Genomic DNA, 27,437 nt, shown 5'->3' with positions numbered 1-27,437 from the left:
TGCTGATAGAAGGCATTAATACTTTACAGAATTCGTAGTGGGAAAGAAAGTACGTGTGTGAGACTATTTCCTCTAGCTCCGAGTAGTAGATGCTGAAAATACTATTATTTATTATATAGTTAAATTAAGGGTAATCTCAGGCTGGTTCTGAATTGATATTTTCATCTGCTGAACAGAGTAGAAGAACTATTGTATATAGAAATATAAAACAAATACTTAACTATCAGGGCACAGAGAGAAATGCCTTTTGAGACTAGTATTTTGCTTTTTCAGTGTACACTGGTTTTCTAAAGTACATGGACTGACACACTTGAATTATGCTTATTAGATAAGTCTTCATTGAAGGAAAGTGTCAAATCAGTTCTAACTTAGACTCTTTTTAACTCCTTCTGAGAAGCTGCAGTATCGACAAATCATGGCATTCCTCAAGGAGCTGGAACGAAAGGAAAGACAGGTGAAATTCAGAAAATGGAAACCAAAAGTAGCAGTGTCTGAGAAGTAAGAGCTTTTAAATTAAGTGTGTATGTAAAATACATTTTATAACATGCATTTTTGGGGGTACAATAATCAAAGATATATTTCACTGTGCTTTACACATGTTGTTGCAGCACATATTGTGATTATGCACTATCAAGTTGGAACTGATGCATAGCTGATGCTCCAGCAGATTTGCAGAGGCTGTACATTTCACAGCAGGAGATTGCCCATTTTTTCTCTTTTGAGCAGCTGGTGAATTCTAATTGCATGCCTTTGGATTGATAATATAACTACCCACTAGGCCATGAGAATTTCCTGTCGGTATTAAGATTAATTTAGATTCTGAGGCATAATCCTGCAACATAGATATCTCAGAAGAGAAATGGGTATTATATGGATTCTACTGGATTTATAGATAACCTTTTTGTTTTTATTCAAAGAAGTAATTCCTTTGTTATGACATGTTTCAGCTGCCGAGAATGGTGGTATTTTGCTTTGAATGCTAACTTATATGAGATCAGAGAACAGAGGAAATGCTGTACTTGGGACTTTTTATTGCACCGTGCCCGTGATGCTGTATCTTACACTGACAAATATTTCAGCAAATTAAAAGGAACCTTGCTGTCTTTGGAAGACAAGGTAAGTGGACTAGAAATAGCCAGGTAGTTTCAAAGTATGGATGGCTTCCTGTTGGAGATGGTGACTGTGAACAACACTCTTGCCTTGCATTTCTAGTCTTCATTCAGGACATAAAGATATTTTCTCAAAGGCTGAAGAAAATGGAATCTGTTAAAAATAAAGTTCCTTGCTATGGTTCATAGTTTTTCAGATTAGAATTGGTCTCACCAGGATCAGGGCTTCATTTAGAAAGTCATCACCATCACTTTGGCCAGAAGTGTTCTCTACCCTCTGTGGCCTGAGGAGAGTGTGACCCTAAGTGGGAGGAAGAAAACACAGTTGTGGTCTTAGTGAGTCTTCGTACTCAACATTTTTCCTTCCTCGATTCTCTGTACAAGGCCCTGGAGAGACTTTTTTTTATAGTTTTAGCTGTACCTTTTCAGAGCCAGATCCTAGTCATAGTTCTTTTTCTCCTAGTTCTGTAACTAATCTTTATAGACTTTGAAGGTTGGTTGTTTTTTTTTTAAATTTGTTTGTTTTTTTATTCCAATTGTCTTGATGGACCTTGGATTCTTTTGGAGCTATTTTGTCGTTATGTACTGTTGAGTTAGAAGTAGTGAGTTTTCAGTAATAGTAAATTGTACAGGAGGAAATGTCCATTTTTCTCCCTCAGAGCTACTGGTGAATTCGAACCACCTGCCTATATAAGTGAGATAGATGGGATAATGAGGGCAAGCTTCTGCTTTAGTGAACTCTGGGACACTTAGAACATTCCTAAGGGCCTGACTTGCTACTTTTCTGCTCCTTTAGGAAGGTGGTGAGAATTGCTTTGCTCCTTCATTTGATAACTTTTGTGAGCATTAGTTTTTACAAAATCCATCAGAATTTTAGCTTGAGTACTATCCTTTTTCCCCTTTTCTTTTTTGAATGTTAATTATGGTTTGGGTCAAAGTTTATAGAGCAAATTAATTTTTCATTCAATGAGTACTATCTTTTAATTAGCCAGTTCTTTACTATTATTAATTAGGCTTATAGAAAACAATACCAAGCATTTTAAAGCAAAAAGAAATGTTTCTCTGCGGTCAGCTCTCTTGTGTTCTAGGTTGTCTTCTTTCTCACTTATCTTAAACTGAAGCATGCACTGTCTTAATACTACATCTGTGGAAAGAATCACTGGAGATGCTCGGTATCAGCAGTCAAAACCAGGCCAGGTACTCACTGTGGAATAGACCTTAAATTACTCATGTGCATGTTCAAATTGAAGTTGAAGAGAATGAAAACAAGTCCATGAGAATCAAAATACAACCTTGAGTCTATTCCACTTGAATGTAAAAATCATACCCCAAACAGGTTTGAGACGTTACGGATGAAAGACCAAATGAACTGTGGGATGGCATCAAGGATAAAATTCATGAAGAGAACAAAAAGTCATTACAAAAGCAGAGAGAAAGAAAAGATGAAAGTGGATGTCAAAAAAGACTCTGAAAATTGCATTGGAGAGTCAAGAAGCCAAAACATGAGAAAGATATGCCAAAGTAAAAGATGTGAACAGATTTCAAAGAGCAGCTTGAGAAGATGAAGCAAAGTATTATAATAGAATAGCAAAAATCTGGAGTTGGAGAATAAAAAAGGAAGAACTCACTTGGCATTTCTCAAACTGAAAGAACGGAAAAACAAATGAAAGCTTTGAGAGGTAATAATGAAAAATGTTATGAGCAAAATCTTGAATAATTCAGAAAGCATCAAAAGAAAGTGTTGTACAGAAAGAATTGGACATGACTCATGTCCAAGTTCAAATTGAAATTAAACATAATTTAGACAAGTCCACAGAGCCAAAATATGACTTTGAGTCTGTCCCAGGTGATTTTAAAGATCATCTAAAAAACTCGTTTGAGGCATTGAACACTAAGGATTACTGTACAAAAAAAGAATTGGTCAACACACAAAAATTTCAGAAAGTTGTATATGAGAAAGAGCCGAAGGTGTTGAGGGAAGAAGTTGAAGCTGCATTGAAGGCATTGGCAAAAAATAAGGCCTCAGAAATTGATGAGATACCAATTGACATGTTCCAAATAACAGATGTAGCCCTGGATGTGCTCACCAGTCTGGGAGGAAATTTGGTTGATGGCTACCTGACCAACTGACTGGACGAGAACTGTATTTGCTCACATTCCCCAAGAAATGTAACCCAACATAATTTGAAACTATTGAACAACATCATTACTATTACATGCAAGCAAACTATTGCTGAAGATCATTAAAAACTGGCTAGAACAGTACATTGACAGAGAACTGCCAAAGATTCAGGCTGAGTTTAGAAGAGGTTGTTGTTGTTGTTGTTTTTATGTGCCATCTGTTTTTATGTGCCATCGAGTCACTTGCGAATCATAGTGACCCTATGAACAACAGCCCTAAACCCTGCTCTGCCCTGTGCCAATTGCACTACTTCTGACACACCCATCCCGATTACCCCAGTCACTGAATCAACCCACCTCATAGAGGATCTTCCCCTCCTGCGTCATCACTCCACCCTCCCAAGCATGATGTCTCTCTCCAAGGACCTATCTCTCCTTACAACATGTCCAAAGTAAGTTAGACGGAGCCTCAGAATCCTTGCCTCCAAGGAGTGCCTGGTTTATCCCTCTCCAGGATGAATCTGTTTTCTTGGCAGTCCATTCAATACTCTTCTCCAGCACCACAGCTCAAAGGCATCAATTCTCCTTCTATCCTCCCTAGTCATTGTCCAACTCTCTGTATAACAAGTGATAGGAAAGACCATAGCCTGTATCAGATGCACCTTAGTCTCCAGAGTGACACCATTACTCTTTAGTACCCCGGAGAGGTCCCTAACAGCAGACTTTCCAATCGCAATACGTTTTTTTGATTTCCTGGTTACTGTGCCAAGAGTGTTGACCATGGAGCCAAGCAAACTAAGGTTGTTAACAATCTCAATCTCTTCACTATCTTCATTCAGCCAATCATCCCAGTGGTGAGAATCTTTGTCTTCTTGACATTGAGCCTCAATCCATATTGAAGACTGCAGTCCTTGACTCTCTGCAGCAAGTGCATCAGGTCCTCCTCAGTTGGGGCAAGCAGGGTTGAGTCATCTGCGTAACACAGATTGTTAGTAGATCCTGATCCACCAATCCTGACGCCACACTTCTCCTCATAGAGCCCAGCCTCTCGGATAATCTGTTCTGCATACAGGTTGAAAAGGTATGGAGATAGGACACATCCCTGGCGTACACCTTTCCCAATTTTGAATCATGCAGTGTTTCCTTGCTCTGTTCTGACAACTGCCTCTTGGTTTTGTATTAGCACGATTAAGTGTTCTGGGATTCCCATTCTTCTCAGAGTCAGCCACAGTTTGTTATGATCCATACAGTCAAACGCCTTTGCATAATCAATGATATTCTTCTGGTATTCCCTGCTTTCAGCTAAGATCCATCTAACATGAGCTACAATATCCCTAGTACCACGACCCCTTCTAAACCCAGCCTGGACTTCTGGCAGTTCTTTGCTGATGTGCTGTTCCAGTCGTTTTTGGATAATCTTCAGTAGAAGCTTGCTTGCATGTGAAATCAATGATATTGTCCTGTAGTTTCCACACTCTGTTGGGTCACCCTTCTTTGGAATGGGAACAAATATAGATCTCTCACAGTCAGTTGGCCAAGTGGTTGTTCTCCAGATTTCTTGGCAGAGCTTGGTGAGCACGTCCAGGGCAGCATCTTTTAGCCAAAATACGTCAATTGGTATACCATCTATTCCTGGGGCCTGGTTTTTTGCTATTTCCTTCAAAGCAGCCTGAACTTCTTCCTTCATCACCATAGGCTCTTGCTCATATGTTATTTCATTAAATTCTGTGCCTGCCAATTCCTTTCGATACAGTGATTTAGTATATTCTTTCCATCTTCTTTTAATACTTCCTGCATCATTTAATATTCTGCCTAAAGCATCCTTGATTATAGCAACTCGAGGTTTGAATTTGTTCTTCAGTGCTTTGAGCTTAAGAAATGCTGAACGAGTTCAGCCCTTTTGATTTTCCGACTCCAGCTCCTTGCACATTTTATTGTAATATTTTGCTTTGTCGTTCCGAGCTGCCTTTTGGAATCTTCTGTTCCGCTCTTTAGTATCTTGAATTATTCCTTGTGTTTTGGCTTCTCTGCTCTCCAGTGCAAGGGATATAATTTTTAAAATTTTTTTTTTAAATTTTTGTGTGTGTACCATCAAATTGGATCTGACTGGTACAGGACGAAATTGTCCCTGCTTCTCCAGCAGAGTATCTGGTGGATTTGAACTGTGCACCTCTGGGACTGCAGTGCAGCTTTCTGCCACTGGGTTACCAGTGCTCCCGTGAGGCATATAATTTTTAATGTCTGAAGGATCATGGTTGAAAGCAGAAAATACCAGAAGAATGTTTATTTATACAAAGGCATTTTGACTGTGGACCATAACATTATGGTAAAGGAAGGATGGGAATCCCAGGACACTTAATTATGCTCATACAAAATCTGTACCTAGATCGAGAAGTTGTTGTGCAAGGGAACACTGTTGTTGTTGTTAGGTGTTATTGAGTCGAGTATGACTCATAACAACTCTGTGAGCAGATCTGAACCCTGTCCTATACTGTGTCATCCTCACTATCTCTCACACATTCAAGCCCATTGCTGCAGTCATCACTGTGTCAGTCATCTAATTGAGGGTGGTCTTCTCCTTTGCTGTCCCTGCCTCCACATTTCCAAGCATGATGCCCCTCTCTGAGCAACATATGCAAAATATGTGAGGTGAAGCTTCATCATCTTTGCCTCCAAGGAACACTCTGGCTGCACCTTCACCAAGACATATCTGTTCATGAATATTTAGCACTCTTCTCCAACACCACAATTTAAAGGCATTAATTCTTCTTCTGCCGTCCATATTACTTGCCCAGCTCTTCAGAGTTTAGGAGATTAAAAGTGTAGGAGGCTAAAAGTTCAAATTCATTTTGTAAGCCCTAGAGGAAGGTCCCCTCTTTCTGTTGGTTGTGGCTATGTTTCCTTCAGTTTTTGTAGGCCGTGTATTCCCTGGTGTTATGGCCCTTCCCAGTGTCAAGGAGTGTCAGTATGGAAGCCTAGGGTCAAAAGATGCATTTTTGCATCTTTTGGAAGAAGAATAGTACTTCTTGGTCATTCTGATATCTCCTCTTGAAAAGATATTGCTGGCCACACTGTAGGGGAACTCCCCTTACATGTGAGTGGGCCTATGATAGAATTGGGAGTGTTACATTCTACCCTTAATGCTTCTACAACTATTTGATTTACCATAATGTGAGAGATCATTACATATCTTCTACATTATATCGGTATGAACATGTATTTTTATTATAAACAATTCAATCCCTTTCACTAATGCTTTTATCGTCAATGTCAAGTATACTCAGTCACTATTTGTGTTAAGTCTGATGCAGAGCAATCCTTTGGGACAGAGTGGGAACTGCCCAAAGGTTTTCCAAACTGTAATCTTTACAGGAACAGATGACTACTTTTTTCTCCCATGTTCGGTGGAGTTTACCTTGCCTGCCATTTGGTCAGCAGTCTAGCAGTGCTCAACTTTGGCACTACCAGTTGTTGTTAAATGCTGTGACTCATAGGGACCCTGTGCCCTGTGAATAACAGATTTGAATTTTTCCCTATCCTGTGCCATCCTTATCATCTCTGATACACTTGAGCCCATTGCTTTGGTCACTGTGTCAATCTGTCTTGTTGAGGGTCTTCCTCACCTTCACCAGCCGTCTACTCTGCATGATGTCTTTTATCAAGGACTGGCATCTCCTAACAACTGGATGAGGTGTAAAGCTAGAACTCTTTCCTGTCATGTATTGTGGCTCAAAATGATCCTTTAGGACAGAATATAATTACCCCGTAGGGTTTCTTAGGCTGTAAATCTTTACAGAAACAAATTGCCACATCTTTCTCTTAAAGAGCAGCTAGTGGATTTGAAACACTGCCCTTTTTGTTAGCAGCTGAGTGCTTTCAAACACTCTTTTTCTCCTAGTGTGAGGAATAGAAACGATGTTAACTGTTGTTATGCAGTGTAGAATAAGAACTGACCCATAGCTGACACTCCACTGGCTTTTCAGAGGCAGTAAATCACACAGGAAGAGATTGCCCATCTTTCTTCCACGGAGCAATTTGTGGATTTGAACCAGGTGACTCTGGGTTGGCAGCACAACTATTTATCACTGAGCCACCAGAGCTCCCTAGTATGAAGTGTAGGAACTTTGTTAGTTGGAACTTTATTAACATAATTATTTTGTTTTGAATTTTATTGTCTTGAAGGTCCAGACAGGAAATGTTGTTGTGTGCCACGTAATTGGAAATGATCCAAAGCTGACCCTCCAGCAGGTTGTAAGAGGCAGTTAATAACAAGGGAAGAGATTGCCCATCTGTCTTTCATAGAGCAGCTGGTCAATTAGAACTGTGTATCTTTGGGATTGCATTGCAGTTTCTTACAACTAGGCCATTAGAAAATAGGGAGAGAAGAATCTAACTTATGACTGTGATAATCAAGTGACCATATAATAATGACCTTTCCTTTAATGTTAAAGGAAATAGTTTGAGATAGCTAACTCTAGTTTCTTTTTATCGAACAAGCTATTGATTCTAGCGTGAAACAAATTTCAGTCATTTTGGTTTTGCTTATCTCTCATATGCAACATGCAGAGGTTGAAGGCCTATATAATTACTGAATTAATATGGGCCTTTGTTTGCCCATCATAAGAAGGAAAGAATACCACCTAGTGAACGTATCTTAATTAACCGATATAATGCATGAAAGTACTAGGTAAACTCTGTTAATGCTGTACAAAGTTTACAGCCGTGCATACATGTACTTCAGCTACCTATTTAAAACTAAGGACTACCCTTTACTCACTCTCTATTTACATTTGTCTGAGATCCCATGGAACTTGTCAGTGAGGCTTTTTGGACCAAGTTTAACCTCCTATTGCATTCTAAAGGATAAAGAATTTAAACTAGAAACAGTGCAGTCAGGATTGGAACTGTTTATTTTTTATTAAGTCTTCATTGAACATATGGAGAAATAGATAGACTCCTTGGCTATACTTGGAGTATTTTGTATGGCTGTATAGCTTCTCTGGAGTTGTAATACCTATTTATGTGTTTATTTCATCTCTTCCAAACAGGAGGAAATGCGGCGGATAGAAGAGGAACAGAGCTTTGAGGAACTGAAGATTTTGCGTGAACTGGTTCATGAACGATTTCATAAACAAGAAGAACTAGCAGAGGTAAACAGTCTCTAGGAAGATCTGTTTGAACCCAGGACCCCTTGAGTGTTCCAGCTTTTATGTGTGCACTTGTGTGGAACAAACACCAACCATGGGAATATTGCAACTTCTTTTTATCTTTGCATGCTCTTATTTACTATTTTTTAAAATTTTTTTATTAAACAGAGTTTGCGAGAGCCTCAGTGTGATTCGCCAGGAGATTCTCCTGGAGACCCGGAGACCAGAGGTGGCAGTGGGATGCTGCAGTATCTTCAATCCTGGTTTCCTGGGTGGGGTGGCTGGTATGGACAGCAAATCCCTGAAGGGAAACCACTGGAAGGCCTATCAGCAGAGCAGCATGAAAAATGGACTCCTGAAGATATCCTGGGTAAAGTGGGGTTGACCTTAACTTTTCCTCTTGAACATAAAGAAGAGAAATACTTAGTTCATACAGTTTGGTCTGTTAGTTGTGCAGAAACCATTAGAATTTTACAAATGAAGAGAAGACAGTAGGAAAATAATTTTCCTCATGTTAATAGAATATAAGAAATAGGGAAATGTTTTGAGAGATACTTATTTGCAGTTCTGTAACAAAATATCAATCTTTGTACAGTTTCAGATGGATCTGAGTGGTCGCTAATGTAAGTGAATTAAACTTGAGCAAGTTTGTTATTGTTATGTGCCGTCGAGTCCCCTGTGACTCATAGCGACCCTATGTACAATATCGCCTGTGACTCATAGGGACCCTATGTACAATAGCCCTAAACTCTGCCCTATCCTGTGCCAATCTCACCATCTCCGACACACCTGGCCCCATTATTATCCCAGTCACTGAATCAATCCATCTCATCGAGGGTCTTCCTCTCCTGTGCTGTCCCTCCACCCTCCCAAGCTTGACGTCCCTCTCCAAGGACTGGTCCCTCCTTGCAACATGTCCAAAGTACGTCAGATGAAGCTTCAGAATCCTTTCCTCCAAGGAGCAGCCCGGCTTCTCCCACTCTAAGACAAACCTGTTCATTTTCCTAGCAGTCCATGCTATACTCCAACACCATAGCTCAAAGGCATCAACTCTGAAGCTTGCATATAACTGTAAACCATCACTTTATACATATATTGTGTAGTGTAGCTATAGCCTCAAGTAGCTATTTAAAATGGAATGGATTAAATGAAGTTGAAAGTTCAGTTCTGCAGTTGTATTAGCTACATGAACCATATTACAAGTGCTCAGTAACCATATATGGCTAATAGCCTTTGTATTGGATGGACAGTGGAGACATAGAACATTTCACTGTACTGAACAATGCAGGTACAGACCATTCTACTGTCTTAGACAGTGGAACTTTATAATGACTTCATCTTGAATCTTAACATCCTCTCCAGTGTGTTAATAAATTGATAAGAGCTCTTATAAAACAATTGGGGCTGTTTTACATTGTTACAGTGTACCATTTAGTTGAAACTGACCCATAGTTGACTGGCCAGTGGATTTTCAGAAGTGGTTAGTTGCACGAGATTGCCCATTCTTCTCCTTAGAGCAGCTAATGGGTTCAAACTGCCTGCCTTCAGGATTGCAGTGCAGCTCCCTATTTTACATTGGTGAATAAAATGTTACCCATGACTCTGAAGTTCTTCAAAAGCAAATAATGGAAAAATAAACTAAACAGTGTCATCACCATAACTGTCATTGGGTTTGTTTTTACCCTCCTATATTTTTCTTAAATCTTTTCTCCCTTTCCACCTAGGCACGGAAGAGTTTTTTGATCCTACTGCAGATGCTTCTTGTATGAACACCTACACAAAGAGAGATCATGTCTTTGCCAAACTTAATGTGCAGTTGCAGCGTGGTACTGTGACTCTGTTACACAAGGAGCAAGGAACGCCACAAATGAATGAAAGTGCTTTCATGCAGCTTGAGTTCTCAGGTACTGCTCAAAAGAGCTACCTGTCTCTTTAGGAGCCCACAGACTTGGTGTCTTTGACTTAAAAGTGTATAAATACATGGCCAGATGCTAGCGTTGGCATCTCATAAATTCTGATATTTCAGCCCATAATGTAGCCTCTGAGGTTTTTCATGACTTTAAGAAGGGCAAATTACAACAACAACAGAGAATGAAAAATGACTGTTTTTGCTTAGTAATTTTTGAAAACTGAGCTATCATAAACTTTGTGTGAACTAGCAGATTATTTGAGCTGAACTGTAAACTGCTCTGCTTAAAATTCTTCCTCTCTAGGAAACTTCTACTAATTTTTTTTATATTAATATAGAGAGTTGTTATTTTTCATGGAAAAATAGTTCATGTCTAATGGTCTTCTGTAATTTTTTTTTGCCTAACTTTGAAAACACTAATGTGTTTCCTATCACATAACATCAATCCTTCTCTTTCTCTTTTGCAGATGTGAAACTTGTAGCAGAATCTCTTCCTCGAAGAAATTCCTCTTTGCTTTTAGTCCGGTTGGGTGGACTGTTTCTTCGAGACCTGGCTACTGAAGGGACTATGTTTCCTCTTCTTGTCTTCCCTAATCCAGTGTGTACAACAGTGACTGTTTATTCACTGGGGGTGTTGGTGAATTGTGTCTCTTTTAGGCAATCAATAAGTAATATTAACTTGGTTCATTCTGACATTTGATCTTCTTGAGACAGACTGATTAAAACAAATTGGGGTTAGAAAACATTTTGGAGATAGATGTCAGATTTTAACTTTGCCTTCATCTATTCCTGTGTCATATCCCCTGTGGAATATTTTTCTTTGATTTAGGTGATTAAATGAATTTGGAAGAAAATGACACAAAACAGCACTATTTTGTGCCTTTTAAGGTCAATGTTTGAATTTCCTTTGTATATAACAGACATTTTCAAGCACTTTGACTCTGATTACAGAAGTTCCATCTTTTCAGAGTTCCTAAAAAGAGCTATCTCTAGTGTTCTGTAGAAATAGGATTTTAAAATAAATAATGTAGTTTATTATCTTTTTAAGATGGTAAAGTGGTCATAAGAGTCAACTCTTTACTCCCTTTACTCACCTCTCTCTCTCTCTCACTTTATATATCTATATATCTACATCTATATCTATCTATCTATCTATCTATCTATCTATCTATCTATCATCTATCTATCTATATCTCAGAAGAATTAACTGTGGAGAAGTTAGGAGGTACTGAGCTAAAATTTGAAAAGTTATTCATGTACAGTAATTGCTTACCAATCATTTATTAAATGGGAGTGCAAAGTAGCATACTGTCAATGTAAAGGAAAAGGTGTGGTTTTGATTAGATTGAGGATAAAAGGAATAAAACTGGAGTGATCTTCTGCAAGTACCCAGTAAACTGATGCATACTATGTTTTGATTGGATAGTGCTGAATGAGAGTGATGGCAACATGATAAAATGTGAATGTATCTAATAAATCTTCCCCTCTCACTTTGACTTTTATTACACTTTGTATGTTTTCAACAGCAAAAAGAAGTTGGCAGAGTCTCACAGTCTTTTGGTCTCCAGACAGCATCTCCAGACCGGAGTGATCATGACCCTGGTAATTTACCGTGGAGTGGTTGTACTTAAGCATTGTCAGGTTGATGTGCATTCATGGTGACCCCATGTGATAGAGTAGAACTGCCCCAGAGTGTTTTCTTGGCTGTTGTCATTACAGGAGCAGATCACCAGGTCTTTCCCAAAGACCCCACTGGGTGAATTTAAACCAATTTTTTAGTTAAGAACTGCACGTTTAACCTTTACACCCCTGGGGCTTTTTGGTAATTTGTCGTATACCTTTAAAACTAATCCTTCCCAGAGGTGCGTGGTTCAGATCCACCAAATGCTCTGCTGAAGGAGGAACAATCGCCTCCTGTACCAGTCAGATCCGATTTGAGGGTACACACATTAAAAAACAAAACAAAAAACTAATCCTTATTACTACAGATCAGTAGTCTTTGAAAAGAAGTACAGTAAAACCTATAAAAGCTGGAAATCATAAAGCAGACGTTTATTAGAGTAGGAAAACACAAATATTTTCTATGATAGCAAGAGATAGAAAAGAGCTAAGACCACCTTATCAAAGGTGAAAAACTTTCAAGATCTCACAAACCAGGTCAGTCCTCCTGAGTTTTGACTCAAAGATTTCACAGTATAAGAGGGAGTGTATCCTTCTTTGTACCTAGTGCGTGTCTGTGCATTACTTGGGAACAGGATGATGCTCTCTTAGTTGAACCATTACTTTGAATATGACTGGGGCCAGGGCTCAAACTCACAGGGATGCCGGGTCCTTGGTTTCCATGATGGGAACAATTTCACCACTTCCATTTTTAGAGTTCCTGTTGAAAAGTAAAAAAAATTCGTCTTTATTAGAAGTAGGTTGATGAATTCTAGGACTTTTAAGCAAAAGGTTGGCAATTTGAAACACCAGCTGCTAGTTGCTGCTTGGGAAAAAGCTGAAGCAATTTCCTGCTAGGATTTGCAACCTCAGAAGGAGGGTTGAGGGTTCCCTGTTGCCTCCAAATTGTTGACTCAATGGAGTTTGTTTTTTTTGTTTTGTTCTACTATATAAAGTGTGTATAATTAGAAGTTAATTTGAAACAAGTTTAGAAAATGTCTGTTTTCTACAATTCTTCATAGATTTATTAAGAATAGGGTGACTGTTTTTGCTATGTCCTTTTTTTTTCTCTTCTCCTTTAGCCGCTGATCAAAATGACCCAGTTTTTGAGATGCTGTATGAGAGGAACCCAGTGCACACCCATTTTGAGAGGCGCCTGAATGTCAGCACCAGGCCTTTGAATATCGTCTATAACCCCCAGGCTATAAAAAAAGTAGCTGACTTTTTCTACAAGGGAAAGGTTCATACTTCAGGTTAACTTTTTTGTTTGTTTACTCTTACATTTATCTTTTTTTATTTTTAAAATCTTTTCTGTCAGAAAAGACGACCCAAAACCACTTTTCTGTCGTTTCTAGTGCTTAGAATAGGTTATCATATGTTAGAATGATTTGCTAGCTGAATTTACAGTTAGGGTTTTTCTTAATTATTACTTCAAGGTGGTTGACAGTCATTTCTCCAAGAGAAATCAATATCCTCCAATCATTTTCTTTTCTTGCCTCCTTTTAGCATGCACTTAAAACAACTTTCCATTTCCTTAAATTTGTTAGCTTTGACTCATTGTGACATATGGTTGTTAGTGTCTAGAATGGGGCACTATAATATTTTCAGTGACTGGTTTTTCAGAATTAGATGCCTTCAGGTAGACTCAAACTCCCAGCCTTTTAGTTAGCAGCTGAATACATTAGATTGTATCACTAAACAACTCCCCTGAACTCATAGGGTGGCAGTTTCTTTGGCTGTCTAGAGTAGTTTAGACCATGCCTCAGGAGAAGTTCCGGCTCAATAATCTGTTTTGTGTTCTTGGGGCAGCATTAATATTACAAGGTTCTAAATTATCATTTATGCCTCTTTGTGTTCTTAAGGAAGATGATTGGAGACAGTGGGTCCAGAGAAAGCATTTTCATTGATAGAAAATTGTTAGAATAATAGTGCTTTCCTAAGTATACTGCTCTACTCCCTCTTTACATGAATGAAGCTATTTTCTCTCCTAGTCCAATATCTAAATATTTATGTGTAAAAAGTAGCCATCAATATCTTGGCTTCATTATTCCATCATTGGTAGAAATCAGATTTTCTTTTAAGTTCTGTTTTCATTTTCAGTATTCTATTTCGCCTTTTTTAAGGAATTTGAAATATAGTAATTTAGAAATTTTTAGAAAATAGTTCAAGAAATTCTTAGGTACCCAAACCTTATACATAACTTCTTCCCCTCATTTATGATGACTATTCCCTTCCCATCTTTGCTTCATTTTATTACCTTATATAAAGTCAGGTGATATTGAGTAAGGAATTGTTGTTGTTAGAGATCGTTTCTTAAGTTTGATGGAGATTATTGTTGAGGGTAGATATTGCAGTGTTTTTTTCCACTCAGTTATTTGAAAATTCAGGCCTCTATATATTTCTATTATTGCAGGTTTTGGTTATCAGTCTGAACTTGAGCTGAGAGTGGCTGAAGCTGCCCGAAGACAGTATAACAAGCTAAAGATGCAGACCAAGGCCGAAATCCGACAAACGCTTGATCGCTTGCTAGTGGGTGATTTTATTGTAAGTGAGCATATGCACTCATATATATGGGACTGGGGCAGGGCAGAGACAAGCATTCTTTAAGTCAAATGCTTTAGCTACTATAGATAGACATGTAAGCTAGAAAAAGAAATTTATGTCAGCTAACACACACACACACACACACACACACACACACACACACACACACCCCTCATGCCCAAAAGGTAGAGGGTTAGTGAAAGAGAAGAAGACCCTCAACGAGATGGATTAACATGATTAATACAGTGACTACCACAGTGGGCTTGAGCAGGGCAAAGGTCATAAGGATGGTACAGGATAGGGCAAGGTTCAGATCTGTTGTTCATAGGGTCTTTATGAATTATAGTCAACTTAGTGGCACCTAGCAATAGCAAAATAAAATCTCATGCTTTTTACTGTCAAGGTTTAATTAATAAGAATGAAGGACTAAATAACCAATCTTAGACCACTGTCAAGACTCATCTTGGTTCCATTTTCTAATTCTGATACTTTGTGTAAATATTTTACTTAAGAGCTTTCCCTTTTTACCACTGTTATTAGAAGAAAAACCTACTGGAATAATGCCCCTGTTTATATTCCCTGGTGTGATGATCACTTTGGAATGCTTAGTGTTTAGCTGAAATGAGATTTCCACACACAGGCAGAGCCAAGAAGCATTAGCAGTCCCCTACAATAGTTTCTAATAGTGTGGCACAGAGGTGCACTGCTAAAGTAGATGGAACAGTTAGGAATAGTTTAACGTCTTTTGGTTAATACTCACCAGCTGCTCTGCGGAAAGAAGATGTACCAGTCTGTTTTCTTAAAGATTATTATCTTTGGAAACCCTATGAAGCATTTCTACTCTTTTCTGCAGGGTCCCTATCGATCAGAATCTACTTAGCAGTAGTGGGTTTGAAGCCAGTTATAAGTATCAGAAGTGAAACTTTAAAAAAAAAAGCTTAAGAGAATTAATATTGCTTTTCCTTATGGGGAGTGTGTATTTCAGTACAAATTACAGCAATTAATAGTAAGTATGATCTTGGTAAAGGCCATGGTCTTTGCAATCACTTGTTATGCATCAGAGAGCTGGACAATGACCAGGAAGGGTAGAAGGAGAATTGATGCTTTTAAGCTTTGGTGTTGGAGAAGAGTGCTGAGGGTACCATGGACTGCTAAGAAAACAAACAGATTCAGCCTGGAGAGGATTAAACTGGGCTGATCCTTGGAGGCAAGGATTCTGAAACTTCATCTGACATACTTTGGTAATGTTGTAAGGAGGGACCGGTCCTTGAGGAAGGACATTATACTTGGGTGGGTGGAGGGCAGGTGCAGGAGGGGAAGGCCCTCTGGGAGGTGGATTGATTCGGTGACTGGGGCAATTGGGATAAGTGTGTTGGAAACAATGAGATTGGTACAGGACAGAGCAGAGTTTAGAGCTGTTGTACATAGGGTCGCTATGAGTCGCAAGCAACTTGACGGCACATAACAAGAACAACAACATGATCTTGTTATCTTAGACACGAGATTTCTTTTGATAATATTAGATAAATAAAATTTCACTCTCTATGTACAATTTAGGCAGTTTTAGTTGCAAGGAAAAACAATGAACAATTCATTAATTTGTCAGCTTATTTCAAATGTCAAAGTTTGTATTTTTCCCTAACGTATACTGGTATGACAATTTATGTTTATCAGTATTTATAAATAAATAAAACATTTGAGTTTGTACAAATTTATTCAAATTTCAAAATTTGGTATTATAAAAGTATTAAGCTTTGCCATTAAGAAATAAGATCTTTCTTAAAATATGAACCATCACAACCAAAGAGTACAGTTAGATTTCCAAATGGATAATTTGATAAAATTTTCTCTCTACTTCAGATATTTGCCTCTGATAATATCTTGAATCCTCAAGCATTTGAATCTACTTTAATTTTAAACTTCCTGCTCTGATACCATGGCTGTGTCTTTCAGGAAAGCTTGAGCTCCATTTGTAAGTCTGTTTTCCTTCAGCAGTTGCAACTAAACGTTATACGTAATTTATTCTTTTTTTTTTTCCCTGCAGGAAGAAAGTAAACGATGGAGTGTGCGGCTTGATATTTCTGCCCCTCAAGTGATATTTCCTGATGATTTCAAATTTCAGAATCCTGTGTTAGTTGTTGTGGATTTAGGAAGAATGTTACTGACAAATACCCAAGGTATGGTGTGGATGTGAAATAATGAAGTGTGCTGATAGCCAGATAAATCTATGGTTAACCAAGTAAAGCTTTTAAAAAAGAGTTTATATTACCTTTAAAACACTAGAGTTTATTTATTATTTCTTAAATAAAAGCTCTATTAGGTATAATTCATACACTATAAAGTATTCATTTCAGTTGTTTTTTTATATAATTGATAGAGTTATAAACTATTACTATTATATAATTCCAGGTCTTTTTTTACACCAGAAAGAAATCCTACACCTAATGGCATTCACCCACCCTTTCCTCACTCTCAGATCTTGGAAAGCATTAATCTATATTCTCTTTCTCTGGATTTGCTTCTTCTGGACATTTTGTATGGATGGACTCATTTAACATCTGGTCTGTTATGACTGACTTCTTTCACTTAGTTTTCAAGAATTATCTATTTGTAGCATACATTAATATGTTATTCCTTTTTTTTGGCTAAAAAAATATGGTGTATAGAGACACTGTATTTTATTTATCCATTCATCAGTTGGTGGACATTTGAATTGTTTCTGCCTTTTGGCTGTTTTGAATAAAGCATCTATTTACATACATGTCCAGTGTTTTATGTGAACATATGTTTTCAGTTATGTTGAGTATATATCTAATAGGAGTGAAATGACTGGGTTTTATAGTAATTTTATGTTCAAAATTTTCAGAAACTACCAAACTGTTTTCCAAAAGTCTGCACTGTTTTGTACTTTCTACAGTCTTACCAGCAATATATGAATGTTTCCATTTCTCTACATCCTTGCCAACAGTTGTTATTGTCACTCTTTTGTATCAGAGCCATTTTATTAGGTGTAAAGTGCTTGGTATCTCATTGTGGTTTTTGTTAGCATTTTTATGTAGCATTCTATATTTTAAGAGACATCATTCCTCAGTACTTAATTTCTGAGGTAGAGATTTACTCTGTTTGCAATTTAGGGGCATAGCCAAGAGACTCCTGGAAGAGAATTTCATTACTGTATTAGATAAAAAAAAGTATACATAGTTTACCTGGAGATGGAAGAAAGAGAAGACTTAGGAAGTAAAAGAAATTGAAAAAACTTATTGGAATAATTCCATTTTATTGAGACAACCCAAGAAAAGATAGCAGTAGATGACTGGAGTAGGAATGGAAAAATATGCTAAGAGGCAATTGATCACAAATAAAAGGATCACACAACTAAAGAATGCACCTGCATAAATTGATTTATAAAATATAAAAATGTAACAGACAGGAATAAATAATATGCTTTTGTAATTGTGTTGGCCCTGGTTGGCTACAGAAGAGAAGGGATAACAGTGTGAACTCTGGAGCTAAAAAAAGTGATGGATTTAATAGTTACTGCTTGCTGAGTGCTGATTTTGGCAGTAGGGTTTGTGCTGAGTAAAACAGATGAACCCTCTGTTTTCTTGGAACTCTCTAGTGTGGGAAACAAAATGAGCACAAGCAGAGGAAACAATAAATAAGTTAATGACAGATATTAATGTTGGAAGGATGAGCTGTGGCAGTGCAGTGCTGATGGTGCAGAGCAGCAGGGTCACAGGTGATTTCTGCACTGAGATGCTCCTGTCAGTGGGTGCCAACTTTTTCATGTTCATATATTTTCTCTTTTTGTGTTTTGATATCCAAATTAGTAAATAGAGTTATACTGAATAATTGGTAGATACAGAATATACTTATAGTTACCATATACTTTGAGTCTCCTCTCTTTTTTTAATCCATAGATGACTCCAAGAGGAAAAGTGGAGATGAGTCAGCATCTGAAGAGAATCAATTTAGTGATGATGAGTACAAGACCCCCCTTGCCACACCTCCGGATACCCCACTTCCCAGGACAAGCAGCAGTAATGGAGAGAAGACACCTCCATTTTCCGGAGTTGAATTCAGTGAAGAACAGCTTCAAGCACATTTAATGAGCACAAAGATGTATGAGAGGTATTCTCTGTCATTTATGGACCTCCAGATCATGGTTGGACGAGTAAAAGACAATTGGAAGCATGTCCAGGATATTGATGTGGGGCCTACCCATGTGGTAGAGAAATTCAATGTCCACCTACAGCTAGAACGCAGATTGATCTATACTTCAGATCCCAAATATCCAGGAGCAGTACTCTCAGGCAACTTACCAGACTTGAAAATCCACATCAATGAAGATAAAATATCAGCTCTAAAGAATTGCTTTGCTCTTTTGACTGCCTCAGAAATGAAGACTTCTGACACTCAGATTAAAGAGAACATTTTTTGTCAAGAAGAACAGCGGGGAAGTTTGCAAGACTCAGTAATGAATTTAACCCAGAGTATTGTGATGCTGGAGCAGCATACCCGGGAGGTCCTGGTAGAGTCACAACTTCTCCTTGCTGAATTTAAAATTAACTGTATGCAGCTTGGCGTTGAAAGCAATGGCCGGTATATTTCTGTGCTGAAGGTATTTGGTACCAATGCTCATTTTGTGAAGAGGCCTTATGATGCTGAAGTCTCCCTAACTGTTCATGGTCTACTTCTGGTGGACACCATGCAGACATATGGTGCTGATTTTGACCTTTTGATGGCTTCGCATAAGAACTTGAGTTTTGATATCCCAACAGGAAGCCTGCGGGATAGCAGAGCCCAGTCTCCTGTTTTTGGACCCAGTGGGGTCCACTTAGCTGATGCAGCCACACTGACTGATCGGTCAGCAACTAGTGTTTCATTTGACATTCTCACCAAAGAACAAGAATCTCTCATTAAATTGGAATATCAGTTTGTTAGTTCAGAGTGTCCATCAATGAATTTAGATAGCACTCTTCAGGTGATATCATTACAGGTGAATAATTTGGATATTATTCTGAATCCAGAGACAATTGTAGAACTAATTGGTTTTCTTCAAAAATCTTTCCCCAAAGAGAAAGATGATTTAAGCCCTCAACCATTAATGACTGATTTTGAAAGAAGCTTTAGAGAACAAGGAACTTACCAATCTACATATGAACAGAACACTGAAGTTGCAGTGGAAATCCATAGACTTAACTTACTGCTCCTTCGGACATTGGAGATGACCAATGGGGAGAAATACGGCAGAAAAATCGCCACAGCAAGTATAGGTGGCACCAAAGTTAACGTCTCAATGGGTAGCACATTTGATGTGAACGGTTCTCTTGGCTGTTTGCAGCTTATGGATTTGACACAAGATAATGTTAAGAACCAGTATGTTGTCAGCATTGGCAATTCCGTAGGTTATGAAAATATCATTAGTGACATTGGCTACTTTGAATCTGTATTTGTCAGAATGGAAGATGTTGCCCTCACAGAAGCTTTGAGTTTTACATTTGTTGAGAAGTCTAAGCAGGAGTGTTTTCTTAGCCTCAAGATGGCTTCCTTGCATTATAACCATTCTGCTAAATTTTTGAAGGAGTTGACATTATCCATGGATGAGCTGGAGGAAAATTTTCGAGGTATGCTGAAAAGTGCTGCCAACAAAGTCACTACTGTACTAGCTACTAAAACTGCTGAATACAGCGAGATGGTATCACTCTTTGAAACTCCCAAGAAGACCCGGGATCCTTTTATCTTAGAAGAAAATGAAATATATGGGTTTGGCCCAGCTGCATCTCACTCTGACACTGTCAAGCTAATCTTAAATATAAACATCGAGTCACCAGTGGTCTCTATCCCTCGGAAGCCTGGGAGCCCTGAGTTGTTGGTAGGACACTTGGGGCAGATATTCATCCAGAATTTTGTAGCAGGAGAGGATGAGTCCAGAAGTGACCGTCTGCAGGTGGAAATCAAAGACATTAAACTATATTCTTTGAATTGTACCCAGTTGACCAGCAGAGAGGGTCCTGGGCCTGAAGGAAGTCGGACGAATTTCCCTCCTTCTGGATCTGCCAGTGTTAGTAGTCAGGAGGAAACACCTTTCACTCGGCATGACTTCTTTGAGTCTTTGCATCGAGGTCAAGGTGAGAAGCATGACTCATTTTATTTTGTGTACTTGTTCAAACCTTAGCTCACATGCCATACTTGGCTTGAAACACTACCACAAAACCATTTTCTTTTAAAATTATCCCCAGTTAATATTTAAGAAATCAAAGCAGGATGCTTTTTATAAAGTGTAGGTTGTGGTATGTTTTCAACTTGTTCCACTTAATGTCAGATTTGAGAAAATAAGACTTTAAATAAAAATTTTTGTGTACCCCTTTGACATTTAGGGAGCTCTGGTGGCTTAGTGGTAAGGAATCTCAAAGGTAGGTACGTGTTTCGAATCCACCAACTTTCCTGTGGAAGAAAGATGAGTAATCTCCTTCCGTGCGATTTACTGCCTCTGAACCTGCTAGGAGGGTCAGTTGTGCTTCAGTTCTGGTGTAGTGGAACTCAACAATAATCCCTTTGAAATCTGGAGAGTGCTTATCTTGAGATATTTCGGTCAATAATTCTGTTAAAGTACTGTCTAATATATCAGATTTTTGTAGTATTTTTTTCTTAGCTTTAGCCTTTTTCTAGTTAAATTTTATAACCCAAAGCAGCTGGAAAGATCCATGTACAATATGAAGTTTAGTTTGTGCATGTTATGTTTCCTTTCTCTTTTTTGCCTTCTTTTTTAATGGCTGAATCCAAGGTTCTAAGAACAAAATATTTGATTATTTCCTGGATTTTAATAACTGAAACCAAACAGTGTAGCCTTTACTTCTAGGAATCCACAGAAATCAAGGCAGCCTTAGAGCATGGCTTCATTATTGATGAAGAAATAAGTGCCATTGAGAACTTCTCTATGTTTCTCAGGTGTTAGTTCACTCTGATTCATGTATATACTTCAAAGGTTTGCTTTTTTCTGCTTGAGATAAAAAATGTTCATATGGACCTTTATATTGTCCTTAATTCCTATTAAACGCCAATAAAAAAGGGAAAAGCTTATTATCTAGAAGCTAGGTAAAGATGAGTAGTTTTGTTGGGAAAATGTCAGCTTGAAAGACTAGGAGAAGCTTGTTGTAGACCAGAACACATTTTGAAGTCACCAACTAGAATATGTCATGAAAATATTGTTTGGCTTTTGTCATAAATTTCTCTTTTATCTCTGCTTTCTGTAAATTTTTTCTTTTTGATAATTATCAAAGTTTGTACCTGATCATAAGCTTCAGGTACCAGAATCACCTGCTCTCATAGTCCAAGAGTAATCTGTGGGCTCTGTTTTAGTATTCTTCTTTTTTTCTCTTATGCTAGCTTTTCACATCCTGAACAACACCACCATTCAGTTTAAAATGGAGAAGATCCCTGTAGAGAGAGAATCAGAGTTGACCTTCTCCTTAAGTCCAGATGACCTGGGATCTTCTAGCATCATGAAGATTGAAGGAAAATTTGTTAATCCAGTTCAGGTAAAAGCTTTGTTGATTTTCATGTCAGGGAAGTTGAAGACATTTTAAAAAAGTTACCAACTACATTAAAACAAAAGGAACCCTAGTGATATAATGCATAATTTAGTGGGTTGCCAACTGAGAGGTTAGTGCTTTGAATCCTTCAGCTGCTCCTTAGGAAAAAGATAGTCTCCTAGGTAGTTTCCTCCTATAAAGATTTGCAGCCTCAGAAACCTAATGCATGGACACTGTGAGTTGGAATCGACTTAATGGCAGTGACATGGGCATATAAAAGAGTGTTTGGCCTCCCTTCAACATATATATTACAGCTAATTCTGTTGAGCTAGAAATTTCTGTATCACAAAAACATTTTGAACCCCTCCCGTGAACAGTGAATGTAGACATACTCTGGCCAAGTTTGAAATTAACTTGATATCTGAAGCATGTATACTACATGCTTTGCAAATAACTCTTGGTTTTGTTTATTGAAAATCCTTTAGTGCAAAAGAGTAGGCTAGTGAAATACCAGTTGAGTAACTAAAAATTTAAAGCTCTTACTGTAAGCATAGTTTTATTTGACTTTTCTATATCCACCTTTTAGGGTTTGCGTATATATACACTATGAAAAGTGATCCACTGTCTTAATTTGCATCCCACCTGTGGGCTTACTTGTTGAAGGCATTTTCTAACACAGATGATGTTGGACTAGAAGTTGGTTTAGTTATGATTGGGGCATTGGGCCAGTCGTTTAATTGATATTCTTCTCTTAGTCTGCATCTAGAGTTACTAATCTCTTCTCCCAATAAGAGTTATTTTGAGAAAATGTAAGATGGTATATCCAAAGAGATCTCATTAATGCATGTTATTATTTTGGATAGCTTTTTAAGTAAAATTAGGATCCTTTTATTATATCATTTTAGCACTAGGGAATTAATTTTTTTAGCTTTCATGTTATAGGGAGGAAGACCAAAGTGTTTAGAGGACAAAACAGATCTTAATTCCATTGTCATTCAGAAACAGCAAAGTCCTGCTTAAAAGCATGGGATCTGGGGGAGAAAATGTGCAACAGTGAATCAAAAAAAAAGTCAGTGTCTCTTTCATGTTGTTAGGTGCCGTTGAGTTGACTATGACTCATGGCAACACAGTGAACAGCAGATCAAAACTTGACTTCCTGCACCATCTTCACGATCTGCATTGTGCTCAAGCCCATTGTTTAAATCACTGTGTCAATCCATTTCATTCAAGTTCTGTTGCTGTTGTGTATAGCAAGTTGGAACTGACTCATCGTTGAGCTGTCCGCTGGTTTTCAGAGGCAGTAAATCCCATGGGAGAATATTGCTTGTTTTTCTCCTGTGGAGCAGCTGTTGTATCTAAACTGATTGCCTTTGGATTAACAACATAACTCCTTACCACTAACCCACCAGAGCCTGTTACACTTTTGACATACTTGGTCCAACCTGTGAAATAATCTGTTGATCTGAGTTGTCAGATTCTTTGAAGAGAAAGTAAGTCCTGTCCTCTAAGAAATGAAAGGGACCAGAATAGGAGTATTTTTTTTCTCTCTCTCTGTGTGTGTGTGTGTGTTTCTGTTTGTCTGTCTGTCTATCTATCACTCTGTAGCTATCTCTATCTTATATTTCTGTTATGTGGTGAGAGTATGTTTATGTAAATATCTGTCATTTTCTTCTTACAAAAACTTATTTTATTTCTTTTATTTAACAACATTGAACTGTACATTATGAAATTATAGGTAAATGATAAAACAATGACACACAGGATGTTAGGAGTGGGCCCTTGTTTTAATCAGTAGTTGGTCACTGGTGTTCTTCAAACAGTTACTTTGGAGGAACCCAGATTCATCTAGTAGTAGATTGTCCTTTTTGATATCAGTAGTTCCTGGAATGGGTCTCTGAGTGAGTGGTAAAAGGTAAGCTTTTTCTCCTCAGGCTTAACTTTTGCCACTTCAGCAGTGGCGCTTAGAATGAGTAACTTAAATTGACAATGTGATATGAATTCTGTTGTACTATATTGATTTAGGGAGCTCTGGTGACCTTGGGTTGTGCTGCTGTTTCTTGGGTAATGCCCAATCTCCTTCCATGCAGACTATAGCCCCTGAAAACCCACTGAAGGACAGGTATGAGTCACTTCTGACTTGATGGCACATAACAGCAACAGTATACTGATTGTGCGTGTGTGTGTTTCTTTTTTCATACTGCTTTATTATTCTTTTGGTTATAACATTAATGTGCTGCTGTTTTTGATAAATATATTTCTTAAAATATCTTTTATTTTGAAAAAATTTAAACAAGCAAATATCAAATACTGTAAGTGAACCTATTATACCCATCACTTAGATTTAATGGTTACAGAGATTTTGCCACATTTGTTCCATCTATACGTTGTTTTCCCTCTTTGAGAAAATATTGTTTCTGGGTTGTTTTTTTTTTAAAGCTAGATTTTCATTCATTCAAAGCAAGGCTCCAGGAGTTGACAGCATACCAATTGACATATTTAAACAAACAGACACTGCCCTGGATGGTCTCACTAAGTTGTGCCAAGAAATCTGGAGGACAGCCACCTGACCAACTGACTGGAAAAGATAAATATTTGTTCCCGTTCCAAAAAAGGTGACCCGACAGAGTGTGGAAATTATCGAACAATATCATTAGTATCACATGCAAGTAAGATTCTGCTGAGAATTGTCCAAAAACAACTGGAGTAGCACATCAGCAGAGAACTGCCAGATGTACAGGCTGGATTCAGAAGAGGTCATGGTACTAGGGATATTTTAGCTAATATTAGATGGATTTTGGCAGGAAGTGGAGAGTACCAGAGGAATGTCTATCTGTGCTTCATTGACTATGCAAAGGTTTTTGACTGTATGGACCACAACAAGCTGTGGCTGACTCTGAGAAGAATAGGAATCCCAGAACATTTGATTGAGCTAATGTGAAACCTATACTTGGACCAAGAGGCAGTCGTCAGAACAGAGCAAGGAGACACTACATGGTTCAAAATTAGGAAGGGGGTCCTCCAGGGATGTATTCTGTCTCCATATCTTTTCTATCTGTGTGCAGAACAGATCATCCAGGATGCTGGGCTGCATCAGGAGGAATATGGCATCAGGATTGGTGCAAGATTCATCAACAACCTGCATTATGAAGGTGACACAAACCTGCTTGCTGAAACTGAGGAGGACCTGAAGTGCTTGCTGCAGAAGGCCAAGGACTGCAGCCTTCAATATGGATTGAAGCTCAACATCAAGAAAACAGAGATTCTCACCACTGGGCCAACTGGCAGTAACAGTATGAATGGTGAAGAGATTGAGATAGTAACAGTTTCAGTTTGCTTGGCTCCACAGTCATCACTTTTAGTACTAGCAGCCAGGAAATCAAGAGGCGAATTGCACTGGAAAAGTCAGCTGTCAGGGACCTCTCCAGAGTACTAAAGAGCAACGATGTCAGGCTGGAGACTAAGGTGTGCCTAATACAAGCTATAGTCTTCGCAATAGCGTGCTGTGCATTGGAGAGCTGGACAGTAACTAGGAATGATAGAAAGAGAATTGATGCCTTTGAGCTGTGGTGCTGGAGAAGAGTGTTAAGTATACCATGGACTGCTAGAAGAATAAACAGGTTTGTCCTGGAGAGGGTGAAGCTAGCCGGCTCCTTGGAGGATTGAAGGATTCTGACATACTTTGGGCATGTTTCAAGGAGGGACTAGTCCTTGGAGAGGGACATCATGTTTGGGAGAGTGGAGGGACGGTGCGGGAGAGGAAGACCCTCATTAAGATGGATTGATTCAGTGTTTGGGGTGGCGGGAGTAGGTATGTCAGAGACAGGTTGGCACAGGATAGAGCAGGATTTAGGGCTCTTTTACATAGGGTCACTGAGTCGCAAGCGACTTGATGCATATGACAACAACAACAACAACAACATTGTTACACATATTACTCCCTTTTCCTCTCTTTCCCCTCTCCCAATTAACTTTTTTAAAAAAAATATTTAATTGTTGCACAGTTAATTTCTTCATTTTCTCCCCCTAGTCCTCTTTGTAATGTACCTTTTATTTTGGGTTGTTGTACATATAATGTCTAATCATAGTTCTTTTAAACAGTTCTTTCCTTCATTTGTTCCAGTACAATGTTCATTATCTATCTACTCTTATCCTATTTTCCTCCCAAACACCCATGTCAGACCTGCTTTATAACAGTGGTGTTATGCAGTATTTTTTGTTTTGTGACTGAGATATTTCACTCAGTATAATATCCTCCAGGGTCACCCACGTTGTATAATGTTTTCCAAGTTAATTGTTTTTCAGTACTGTGTAGTATTCCATCATATGAATATAACATAGTTTTTCTATCCATTCATTTGTTGATGGGCATTTGGGTTGCTTCCATCTCTTTGCCATTGTAAAGAACACAGCAATAAACATGGTGTGCATATGTCTGGTAGGATGGCCATTCTGATTTCTTTAGGGTATATTTCCAGTACTGGCACTGCCGGGTCAAATGGTATTTTTATTTCCAGCTTTTTGAGAAAACGCCAAACTGCCTTTCATAATGGTTGTACCATTTTACACAACCACCAGCAATGAATAAAGATTTCAGTCCCTCCACAAACTCACCAGCATTTGCTGTTTGCGACTTTGTTGAACTTTGCTACTGTTGCTAGGGTGAAATAATATCTCATAGTTGTTTTTATTTGCATCTTTTTGATGTTGTTGTTCTGTATGTACAACAGCCCTATCCCCTACTCTATCCTGTGCCAATCTCATTGACTCTGACACACATACCCCCATTACCCCAGTCACATAATTATCCATCTTATCGAGAGTCTTCCTCTCTTTTTTTTTAAATTTTTGTGTGCGTGTACCATCAAATCAGATCTGACTGATACAGGAGGAGATTGTCCCTCCTTCCCCGGCAGAGCATCTGGTGGATTCGAACCGTGCGCCTCTGGGATTATAGTTGCAGCTCCTTGCCACTAGGCCACCAGAGCTCCCCGAGAGTCTTCCTCTCTTGCTCTGTTCCTCCACCCTCCCATGCATGACGTCCCTCTTCAAGGACTGGTCCCGCCTTGCAACATGTCCAAAGTATGTCAGACAAAGCTTCAGTATCCTTGCCTTCAAGGAGCAGCCTGGTTTCACCCTCTCTGATAGCTAGGGAACATTTCTTTATGTGTTTGTTTGCTATCTGAATGTCTTCTTTGGTGAAGTGCCAATTCATATCCAGTGCCCATTTTGTGATTAGATTGTTTACCTTTTTCCTGTTGAGGTGCTGAAATATTCTATACATTTTAGATACAAGTCCATTATCAGATATGTCATGGTTGTTGTTGTTATGTGCTGCCAAGTCGCTTGTGACTCATAGCAACCCTATATATAAGAGCTCTAAACTCTGCTCTATCCTGTGCCAACCTCACCATCT

At 38.4% G+C, this 27,437-nt stretch overlaps 1 protein-coding gene across 1 annotated transcript in view; it reads left to right on the top strand.

Moving 5' to 3' along the window:
* The window catches only part of VPS13D (vacuolar protein sorting 13 homolog D (S. cerevisiae)), a 424,616-nt gene that overhangs the window by 36,569 nt on the left and 360,610 nt on the right, over positions 1-27,437 (top strand). Inside the window, exons 9-20 of the mRNA XM_006885745.1 lie at positions 398-498; positions 948-1,116; positions 8,279-8,380; positions 8,546-8,747; positions 10,102-10,281; positions 10,754-10,884; positions 11,813-11,888; positions 13,028-13,198; positions 14,359-14,489; positions 16,534-16,666; positions 18,410-20,620; positions 21,879-22,030. Of these exons, the coding sequence (XP_006885807.1) occupies positions 398-498; positions 948-1,116; positions 8,279-8,380; positions 8,546-8,747; positions 10,102-10,281; positions 10,754-10,884; positions 11,813-11,888; positions 13,028-13,198; positions 14,359-14,489; positions 16,534-16,666; positions 18,410-20,620; positions 21,879-22,030 (3,759 nt within the window). The remainder of the gene's footprint in view (positions 1-397; positions 499-947; positions 1,117-8,278; positions 8,381-8,545; positions 8,748-10,101; positions 10,282-10,753; positions 10,885-11,812; positions 11,889-13,027; positions 13,199-14,358; positions 14,490-16,533; positions 16,667-18,409; positions 20,621-21,878; positions 22,031-27,437) is intronic.

The sequence above is a fragment of the Elephantulus edwardii genome, unplaced genomic scaffold (assembly GCF_000299155.1).
Source record: "Elephantulus edwardii isolate Elephantulus edwardi_28Jun2011 unplaced genomic scaffold, EleEdw1.0 scaffold00045, whole genome shotgun sequence".
Taxonomy (NCBI): Eukaryota; Metazoa; Chordata; class Mammalia; order Macroscelidea; family Macroscelididae; genus Elephantulus; species Elephantulus edwardii.
This window is presented reverse-complemented; position numbering and strand designations above follow the sequence as displayed.